Raw genomic sequence first — 10,770 nt, 5'->3', positions numbered from 1 at the left:
TATATTCTGATTATTCCCTCGTATCTTTTGCCCATCCCCACCCCCAGGATTCCGATTTCTCTGTTTAAGGTTATAAAAATACCCTCACCTTCCGTACCCTCACCTTCACATTTTGTGATAATCTTGTTTACTTCATATTTTTTCATCCCTTTTCTACTCACTATTTGGTCAGCAGGGAATAATTTCTTCAATTACCACCATAACAGCAAAATACCTATTATCCTAACCATCTGGGGTCCAGAAGCCATACTTAAATTTCATTACACATTAATTCCGTTACTGATATGATATGTAGAAAGAAATGTCTGAACAGGTGGCCACTGATATGGCCATTACTGATATGTAGCTAATGACCTCTGAAAAGGTCATTAGTAATAGAGAATCAAGGAGACTTGCCTGTACATGAAAGAGGTAGAAAAAATATTTTTTATTAGCATGTTCAAGGTAGTCAAGATATTAACAAACATTTTAATCCTCACAACAACCCTGTGAGGTAGGTAAGTCATTGTTTCGTGACAAACTAGTATTATTCCAAATAAAGTGCAATTTATAAAAGAATAAATCTGCATCAGGAATAATTTTGTTAATGATACCATTTATGTATATGCTAATATTTGTGTTTTTGTGTACTTTGATTCATGCAGTTGATTCATGCAGTAAGGTGTCCCCAGAAAAGTTTACTATAAATCAAATACTATTTAAATACATGTGGGAACAATTTAAATAAACTCTGGGGTGAATTTTTTTAATAAAATAGATCACTTTTTGAGCAAATACTATGAATATTCCTTTCTTACACAAAATAAAAAGGCATCCTCATCAACGTTGCACTCACATTTATTCATTCTTCAGTAAGTTATCTCAACATGGCACCAATGCAATGCAAGACTTAATTTATTGAATTAAACCTTAGCAATTTGGTATATGGCAGTGAACTGTGTTGCTGTATAGAAATCTCCAAATATATTGCGCTCAATCTCAACCCAAAACCTAGGATGGACTAATTATTGAAAACACTAAAATAAATGATGACAGATTTCAAAAAGTATTGTCCCTTGAGAACATTACTTATTTTTTTCCTTTAAATTGCAAAAGGAAAAGAGATCTTAGGGTCTTTGAAAAGAAACATAATATTCTGATAACTATAAACTTCTGGTGATTTATATTACAAATCAAAGAAAGCCTCATGCTATCAATTTACTTATAAGGGAGCACACAGATGTTATCCCCAAAATTTACGTATTTTTTCCTCTGTGCCAATATGACTTACTAGGAAGAGAAATACAGTTGACCTTTGAACAACATGGGTTTGAACTGTGTGGGTCCACTTATACGTGTATTTCTTTCAATAAATACGTACTACAGTACTACATGATCCGCGGTTGTTTGAATCCGAGGATGTGGAACCACAGATAAGGAGGGATGACTGTAAAGTTACATGGGGATTTTTGACCGCGTGGGGGGTCAGGGCCCCAGCCCCCGAGTTGTTCAAGGGTCAACTGTATTCCCAGGCACCCATTTTCTCTTAAATCCATATTTAAAGTACATTTCCATTATTCATCCAACATTAGTAAACATACAGTTTGCCTAACATTTTTTTTATAATTGTCTTATCTGCAAAATAAACTTTTACTAGAGAACTCCTATTACATTTAATTTAAACATTTAGATTAGTTATATAATTTATCTGTAACAATAACTTTAAGTTTGGGAGCTTAGTTAAGTTAAAATCCACTGGTAGGTTTTTAATACTTTAACAAGTGGTTAAAGTAATTTAGCATTACAAAAAAATAACTGAAGTCCAGAAAAACATTCTCACCAAAGTATTTTAAAAAACTGTTGCAGGAACATTAGGCAAATCAACAGGTAAAATAGACTAAGCCATCTATAAGTTGTACATTCAAATCCATACTAGATCCAGTAGTGCACTTTGGATTATAGTGAGGTAGGGCAAATAAACACAGTCAGATACATTTTGAACTGTTAAATTTATATAAACTGAAAATTGACTTATACCCAGGTTTTATTTGGATATCCAAAAAGAAAAACTGATAATTCAAATGATGAAGTATTTTCTTGGATTCAAAGACAGAACTGTAAAAAACCTTTGAGGTACATATACAAAGGCTACAAGATATATTTTATTTCAACATAAAATATGCTTGTATAAAAATAACTTGGGATATAGAAAAAAGAAATACAAACATTTTTGCATAGATTCTCTATATACCTGGGGCTAAACACTAGATAATACACCTCTGAAACTAATATAGCTGAACTATTTCCTTGGATACCAAGTATATACAAAATAAAAGCCCTTCATCTGGGGGAGCATGGGCAGGAGGGAAAACAATTTAATTTAGCATCAGTCTATATTTATTTCTCTGTTGCTCGAATATAAACTAATGATGACAAGAGGAGAAACTCTGGGGGTTTATTTAACAAAATTAAGTTCACATTTCTGAGGCCATCATAGTGCATCCAATGTCCATCAATTTGAAAAGCTGCAGAATAATGATGTTCCTCTTTGTTAAACAGTGTGGCACCTTCTAACAAATACCTGCAAATTAAATGACAAAGTGTAGCAGAAAATCACAATACTTTGTTCTTGAGAAAAACATTCCCTAAATTTTTAACTAATAAAAAACTGAGATTATTTGCATTCTATTCTCTGTAAAAGATATCCATCTGTAAAAATTATGTATTATAATTGGTAATTTGGAGAAAGATGTTTAAGAATTTAAAAAATTGATATCATTTAAGAATTTTTAAAAGCATATTTTAACAGATTAACCCATAATCTTCATGGTTCTGTTATATAAAATACACACAAGAAAATTTTTAAGGCAAAAAGTTAAAAGAACACTGTATGTCCTAATTTGTATGCAGATATCTTAATCTAATGATGACAGTAACATTTTATGTTTAAATGATGACCTCATACTATACACTACTTTGACTTGAAATACAAGTAATAGCCAACCAGAATTTACTGACTATTTACTATCTCTCAGGTACTAAACACTTCACATGTGCTATCTTATTAAAGCCTTACAATAATGGCACCAGATAGATACTGTTATCTCTGTTCAATAGATAAGAAAACTGACGTGTAAACTGGTTGTTACTGGCTCAAGGTCACATAGCTTGTAAGGTAGGGCTATTCCATAGTGTATTCCATAGTCTAAGCACCTAACCACTACGCACACTGACAGCAATGACTCCCTGCAGTAGATTCTGACCTTATCCAGGCTACATAAATTTAGAGATAGTTATGACTTTTCCAACAATACGTATTTCCCTTAAGGGCTACTCAAAATCATGATAGAATAGCAGAAAAATATAGAAATAAATTTATTTTTTACTAGTTTTATAAAACAAACAAAAAAACACATACTTGTGATCAGATAAATCCAAGTAATAGGGTACATATGCCAGATCTTCAGATTTCCAATGCTGCATATTTAAGACAACAAAAGGGGGTGCCCCGTGGCAGAATACTCGCTGGGAAAATTCCCTTAAGCCACCACACCTAAAATTGAAAATAGGCATGAACTTTACTACACTTGGGACAAAGCTGCCTTTTATCACTCTGGGTTGCCTTTATTACATAATTTCATAATAAGCATAATTATCTATTTTAGGTATGGGTATACATCAACAGTATGGCTATATTAATACCTTATATGCCTAATTCCCAGAGTTAATAAACTTTGAGATTCTCTATATAGGAAATGATACTTTTAAAACTCCAGGAAAGGCTAGCTATGTTTATCTAAGCTTATAAAAACATGTATCTTTTAGACTGATAGAAAAGTTTTTATTTGTAAATACATTTTTCTTTCTCTAGGCTGGTTTCAAACTGGAATAATGGCAGAGAGGGAATAAGATGACTCTTACAGTCTTCTTTAGACTGGATGAAATTCCCTACTTGCTTCCTTTTGCCATTAGGATGAAGCAAATTCTGTTTTCTTAGTAGTATCAGGTATTAAGTATATGGATCAGAATAAAACAAACACAATTATACAGTAAAATCTCGATTAACCGGAATGCTCAGGGCACAGTATTTTGGTTAAAAAAACACTGACTAAACTAAGTTACCAGAAAACCATTTTGTTTCAGTATTTGTTGCAAAAATACACTCGTTCACTTTTTGGACTTAAGTACAATTAACTGAAGGTATTTTATTCTTTCCTTCTTTTGTGATTAATTAGGCCATAGGATCACCCTTCTAAATATTAATTCTCATTGCACAATACTGTAGATATAAAAATTGTTGAGACTGGGATGAATATGTTCTGCCCCTTTGTATTTCCTTTCTCTTTTCTTTTTTTTTTAACCACGTTGAACTTTTTGGTTGTCATTTACCTCTTTCTCCTAAATGAGGAGTGCAGAAAAAAATCCAGTTAATTGAGGGTCCCGATTAGCTGGGTTCCGGTTAACCAAGGTTTTATTGTACCTACTCAGCAGTAGGGAAAAAAAGAAAAGGTATTTGCTTTGTATTCATCAAGTAACTGTAGTATTATATTCTATATAGTGATATTGATAATGACAACACAGCATAAAATGGCATAGTAAACTAGAAGGTGTTAAGATTCCAAAACTATTAGGCTTTCTAAATACTTATGAGTTGCTATTTCATAAAATATTAACATCAAAGAACATACCAGTACAGGTTTCTTTATAAAAAACGTACAAATACTTTCATCTTAAATGTCTATCATACACTCACCCACACTCTTCACACAGTTCAATCCTGGAACAGAATAACTCATCCACAGCCAGTCGTATCAAGTTTCCATGTGGAATTTCTTGGGGAGGACTACAACAATTGCAAAATGCATGTAAGAACTGTTTCAATATTTTACATGTAAATACATTATTAGGATAACAAATTTTACAGGTCATTATTAGCAAACCACATATCAAAGTATAACCTGTTATTCATCTTTGTATTTCTTATACACAGTATAGAAACCAGTTGAACTTAATAAACATCAATGCATGAAGCTTTCAAGAAACATTAAATCTTTCTATAAACTGATCCTGAAACATGCAGTCGTTACTTTAAAAATTTCTGAGAGGATTCAATAGAGTGGATTCTGGTCTTGACGAAGAAAGCAGGACCCAGAATTAGGAGAGTAGCTGCTTAGTTACCTGACTCAATGCAAGTTACAGCCATTGTTGGCCTCAGTTTCCTGATTTGTTAAAAAAAATTTTTTTCCTACATACTTCAGAGGTTGTTTTAAACATAGGATTAAAAAACAGGCAAAAGACTTAAAAAGTTATATAGAGTATAATGAAAAATATTTTATTGAGAATCATAAAATACTAGTATTAATATAGGATTGTAAATATTTCATTATAGTTTCAAAAGATATACATATAAAAAGATACTAGTTTTTTAAAAACAAGGCAAATTTCTGAAACACTTTTTTTAGTCCATTATGATTTAGAGTAACAATTTTTTCTCCTGATGGAGATTTCAAAACCAACATCATCATATCAGCAATACAGGAAAATGGACAAAGTGTATTTCAGAACAAGAGAGACATTAATTGGTAGACCCTAAAAAAAATAACGTATCTTCCGCTTTCCCTATGTAGCATGATGTTATAATACAGTATTAAACTAAATATGCTATACAGAAAATGTGAATTTAGTAAGTTCAGGTATGTAACATACATTCCCAAAAGGGAGCAAATCTATTAGGCTGTTTTTCTGGACCACAGGGCCAAGTAGGCTTTCTGACAACAATGTGTTTGGTTCTATTTTTCTGGACCACAGGGCCAAGTAGACTTTCTGACAACAATGTGTTTGGGTCTGTTTTCCTGGACCACAGGGCCAAGTAGGCTTTCTGACAGCAATGTGTTTGGGTCTGTTTTTCTGTCCTGTTTTTTTTTTTTTTTTCCACTGGCAATTATCCCTTTTCTTGTTCATGTCCCCTGGGGGCATTAATGTTTCCCAATACTCCACTAGGGCTTGCCAGTTTGGCCTTCCTCCCTGTCATTTACCAGCTTGGAGGTCTATCTTCTCTCCGAAAGCCCAAAATACTCAGCAAGCTATCAGAACCTTTCCTAGCCAATGAAAAATTCCTCACATCCAGGTCCTCTTCAGGTATTAACATTTCAAGTTTGGGGTTCCTGTCTCTAATCATGCCCTGGCCATGACATGGAGTACTTTCAATCTTCCTGTTCATGTAGAACTAGCCTACCTGACAGAGATCCATTCAGAGTGAAACATCCCAATATAGTATTAAGTGTTGTTCAAGAGGTTAAATTTGTGACACAAGGAATTAGTTATCTTCACAGTCATATTAGTAAACTCTGAGCAAGAGGAAAACATTTTGCATACTGAATAGTTCATTACTTTGCAAGTGAAATAGTTATCAACTGGTTTTGTAAAGTAAATTCTGAGATGTTTGGATGTAATAGAAGAATTACATTTTTGTCATGGGACCTAATAGAGTCTTGCATTTGCGTGGTTGCTTTATGTGTAAGTTGTTACACGGGTCTGTACTTTAAGAAGTACTTTGACTATATCTATCTACCTCCCTCCCTATCTCTATATATATATCATTCATTATAAAAAAGTATACTATTTTTGCTAAAGGTGACAAAACAGACTTTAGAGCAACTTACTTTATATTAATTGTGCGCTGCTGATCTTCCTGCACTCGAGTTGGGCATCGCCAGTTGGAACAGTAACTCTCTTGTATGGTCGACATGAGATTTTCAAGATTTTTTGTAAAATTATCATGCTCATTCCCAAACAAATCAATTATTAATGAAGCTTTATGAACTTCAGATTTGTATTGCTGTTTTTCCATTTTGTCCCAAATCCAAAGTAGCTTCACAGTTGTAAAGCTGTAGGTGTCCATTAAATAAAGAAAACAGTCTATAAACTCTCTACCTAAATGAAGAGAGAGTTCCCTGGGGAAATTTTCATTTTCATTGAGAATAACATACAATAACATCAAGAATCCATCTATGGTGCAGGTATTTTTCAGTCTTATTTCAACATACAGTGGTGTACAGGATACTGCTTTGCGGCCAGCTTTGATAGTAAAAACACCTCCCCAAGGAAGAACAGGTCTCCAAAATGAGCGATCTTGGTTATAGTTATTTTTAATTGATGCTTTGATCTCTTCAAACAGTGTCTTCATCCTGCATTTTAAAAGTTTAAGACAGTACTCGTAAATTTGACTTTATATTTTAAATGCATGATATGTTTAAATGAAAATAAAGGTATCTAAAGATTCAAATTAAATTTGGTTAGCTTGACCCCCAATGTAAAAAAAAATTTAAAACAAGCTATGAGCCATTTTTTGGCAACCTGCATGGTCTCTGGAAAGACCATTTAAGAAGCTGCAACCTTTTCTTGAAGTACGGAATGGTCATTTGATAGGACTTTATATTAATTATATTGCAGATTTTATCAGTCATAGAGGAAAACCCTGTAATAAAAAAATCCTAAAAAAAAATAAAACTATTTAAAGATACAGTCTAAATTTGGTTGGGTGTATTCCTAATGTAAACCTCTTCCTCCCCTCAAAATACAAGCGGTACTTCATTTTCTTGATAATATGTGTGGTTCCACTTATGAAATTGATAACGGAATTCTTTGTTGGGCTACAGAATAATGACCAACTGGCTTTGAAAGACAACATATGAAGAGTAATTGTGAGAACTTAATTGAATAGTAGCACAGCTAAAACAAAAATCATTTCTATGCACTTTGGGATTTTTACCTGAAATTTAGGACCATGCTAGATATCCTATAATTTTAACTACAGAGGCCATGCTGGGAAGAGCTGATTCAGAACTTGATAATTATCTTGATTCCTCTCTGCATGCTTTGGGAATGAACTGAGGTGTCCTCCCTATTTAAACTGGTACCTATCGTTCCCCCAACCTTGAGGATAGCTAAGCACTTGGTTTTAACGTCATTGACAGTATTCTAATAAACATGTTGGTGTCATATGTATGTTATCTAAAGCAAAATTGAAAAAAATTAAAGAATGAGGTCCTAATGAAACTGAATTGAAAAATTGCTTTACTTTATTTGGGACAAACACATATCTAAACTAAAAACATCACAGGGTTTTCCAATATGTTTCATCCTTCCGTTTTCATGAAAACTGGAAGCATCTGAGGAATAGGAACAGAGAAATTAGTGACTGAGGTCAGTGTCTTACTTTGATTGTCTTTTCAAGTGCCACATCCTCCCAAGCACAATAGGAATCCAACACTCAGTGTTGCAGACCTATGTGTTTTGTGTGAAAAATTAAGTTCAGACCGATTTTGTAACACTAGCAAACTAAAAATTCAATTTTACCACACACACAGAGTATTTTTGACTTAGGCAAGATACTGTGGACTCTAAAATATTCAACACTATATTTAGCCTGAAGTGTAGATGTTTATATATAGTCGCTAACATGTGGGCTCTAGTTAACCACTTAGGAATAAGAGGGAGTGGAAAATTTAGAGCCTAGGAAACACAAACTCAGTTTCTTCTAAATGAAGAAGAAATGCTTCAGAGCATATTTTTAAAAAATCACAAGGCATTTAAATACTTTAAAAATGAAAATAACTTTTTTCATGGTTTGACTGATTTCTGTTACATTTTAAAGAACTCTGTAGCAAGGTCATAATTAAGAGCCCGAGTTCAAATTCCTAAATGTTGCACTGGAAAGGAACTGTAAATTTCTGTAGTATTTTTTGCCAGTTTATCTTTTATACATGACCAAATGAGTAACTATAGCTCTGTAAAGCAAGTTACACTCTAAGAGAATTAAACTACAATTATATATATATATTAAAAAAATATACACATACATAAAATGAAACTAATTTCTTTAGCCTTTTTCTGGGGGAAAAAAAGGAGGTAAGAGAGGATGCAAAGAATTAGAAGACAGTGTAGCTTCTGTTGTACCGTGGTGATTTGTTACAAAGTAAATTACCAAAAAAAAAAAAAAAGCGGCTAAAAGAGATGGAAAAATGGCTGCAAAGAGCTTTACTTAAAATTGTCTTAAGTTCTGGTCACACCGTCAAAAACATCGTTTAGAAGCCCTGGAGAAGGTATTCTGCTGGCTTTTTTCCCTTGCCTCAACAGGCCCCCCAGTTTGAATAAATCTGGAAAACTCCCTGGACTTCTATTTCCTTGGCAAAATGACACATTTCTTCTGCAGTCGTTTCCAAGGGTGACAATCTGTACTCCACGCAGGTCGTGAGGACCAGACCATTTGTCCAAGGCATTGAGTGCCGGACGCCCTAACAGCTCGGGGGTCCCAAGGGTACCCTCCCGAGTCAGCGCCCCAAAATAATCTGGAAAACGGCGCTGAGCTCCCGCTCGAAGCAGCTCCGGGCTGGGCGCAAGGACTGGCTGGGCGCGCGGTGGGCGCTCACCTCCGCCCCCCGCACTCCGGCCACGCCCACCCCGCCCAGGGTCCGCAGCACCGGGGAAGGCCTGGCACTTAGGGCCGGCCGCGCAGGGCGGGCGGGTTCCCGAATCTGGAGCCGGTGAAAGGGCTGGGCGTCCCCTGCCCGCCTCCAGGCAGTGGCCCGATGAGCGCCTGGGACTGCGGGTAATGGGCGGGAGGGCCGGGCCACGGAAAGCGTTCTCACACCGGCCAGTCTCCGTCCACCAGGAAGCCGACTTTTCGTACCTCCCCGGGGACCGAAAACCGCCGGTGCCCCCGCACCCGTCGCCGCCGCCGCTTGCTCATGGAGAGTCCGTGCCGCCGCCGCCTCATCTACTAGAACCTCCGGCAGTTTCGGCCTCCCCCGGCGTGAGCGCTGGGCCCCGGCACAGCCTCCATCGCACTCGCCGCGGCGGCAGCCACAGCAGCTCCAGCGCCCAGGCCCGATCCGACCGGACCCACGGAGCCAGGACCGCGGGACGCGTAGCTTCTTATTACGGAGGAAGATTCGGCCTGACCTCTGCCCCCCTCCCCCCAGCCCCCAGTCCCCAATCCCCAGTCCCCAGCGCCCAGTCCCCAGCAGCCTGACGGTGCTGCTGCGCAGGCGCGAAGACGCCCCTGCCAAAAGTGCGTGTGCTGGGTGTATATACAGCTTTTGTATTTGCCCAATGGACACCAGGATCAGGTGCATGGGGCGGGACCTCGCAGAGAGGGGCGGTGTTCCAGTGTTAGAAAGTGGGTGGGGCAGCCGGAAGTGGGTAGAGTTTGCACGGAGGCGGAACTTTGTTGGCAAACCTGCTTGGCTTCTTGAGGCTTGTATCGTGTCAGGACTTGATTTTGGTTTGCTTCTACGTCTCGTCTTTTCAAATTCTTAACTCAGAAGAGGAAAGCTTTGTTTTCTCCGTAAGTTATAATTATTCAAGCATTTAAGTTTATATTTAATAAAAAGTTGAGTTAGTGTGTTAAATGCTATTTTTAGTGTTCAAGTTAATAATTGGCCAGTCTGCTGTAATTTATAATGGAAGTTAATAACAATTAAAGAAATTAGATGGCTTTGGCCCCATTATAGAGATGAAAAAAAATTGAGTTTTGGAGATGATAAAGTCCCACACATTTTGACAGCTGGAAATTGAAGCTAGAGCCTCTTAATGCTACAGTCTGTGGACACAACCACTTTTCCTGTTCTGTGGGTCCTAGTTCTTGTATCCGACCTTAAAGAGTCAAAGGCCGGAGAACACAGGCCATCCTGTAAAACTATCTCCACTTGCAATTAGGAATGGGGATGCTGTTGAGATACTCCCCATCCTGCCGTGCAACAAAAAATGATTGTCTGGAAAGTGAAGCTC

The 10,770-nt window shown here is 36.8% G+C and overlaps 1 protein-coding gene across 3 annotated transcripts; it reads right to left on the bottom strand.

Moving 5' to 3' along the window:
• Positions 1-408: 408 nt before the first annotated feature.
• DORIP1 (dopamine receptor interacting protein 1) lies at positions 409-9,909 on the bottom strand. 3 transcript variants are annotated; one of them, XM_027111130.1, is made up of 5 exons: positions 9,671-9,909; positions 6,642-7,166; positions 4,733-4,822; positions 3,398-3,532; positions 409-2,560 (listed from the first exon to the last, which is right to left on the bottom strand). In XM_027111130.1, the coding sequence occupies exons 2-5, from the start codon at positions 7,163-7,165 to the stop codon at positions 2,377-2,379; spliced, it is 933 nt and encodes a 310-aa protein (XP_026966931.1). In that variant the 5' UTR covers position 7,166; positions 9,671-9,909; the 3' UTR covers positions 409-2,376. The 3 variants fall into 3 exon arrangements, with proteins under 3 accessions (XP_026966931.1, XP_026966930.1, XP_026966932.1); XM_027111129.1 differs by lacking the exon at positions 9,671-9,909 and having other exon boundaries at positions 6,642-8,802; XM_027111131.1 differs by lacking the exons at positions 3,398-3,532; positions 9,671-9,909 and having other exon boundaries at positions 6,642-7,924.
• Positions 9,910-10,770: the final 861 nt, after the last annotated feature.

This window comes from Aethalodelphis obliquidens, unplaced genomic scaffold (genome assembly GCF_003676395.1).
Source record: "Aethalodelphis obliquidens isolate GAN/ISIS:26980383/991018 unplaced genomic scaffold, ASM367639v1 scaffold10, whole genome shotgun sequence".
Classification (NCBI taxonomy): Eukaryota; Metazoa; Chordata; class Mammalia; order Artiodactyla; family Delphinidae; genus Aethalodelphis; species Aethalodelphis obliquidens.
The sequence above is the reverse complement of the archived record's forward strand: the minus strand, read 5'-3'. Positions and strand labels throughout refer to the sequence as shown.

Excerpts from the sequence above, each read along its gene's own strand:
- DORIP1 (XM_027111130.1), bottom strand. The coding sequence starts at position 7,165 with ATGAAGACACTGTTTGAAGAGATCAAAGCATCAATTAAAAATAACTAT. Across the intron at positions 4,823-6,641 it reads CAGCGCACAATTAATATAAA|TCCTCCCCAAGAAATTCCAC; the intron begins GTAAGTTGCTCT and ends CAATTGTTGTAG. Across the intron at positions 3,533-4,732 it reads GAACTGTGTGAAGAGTGTGG|GTGTGGTGGCTTAAGGGAAT; the intron begins GTGAGTGTATGA and ends TTTCAATTTTAG.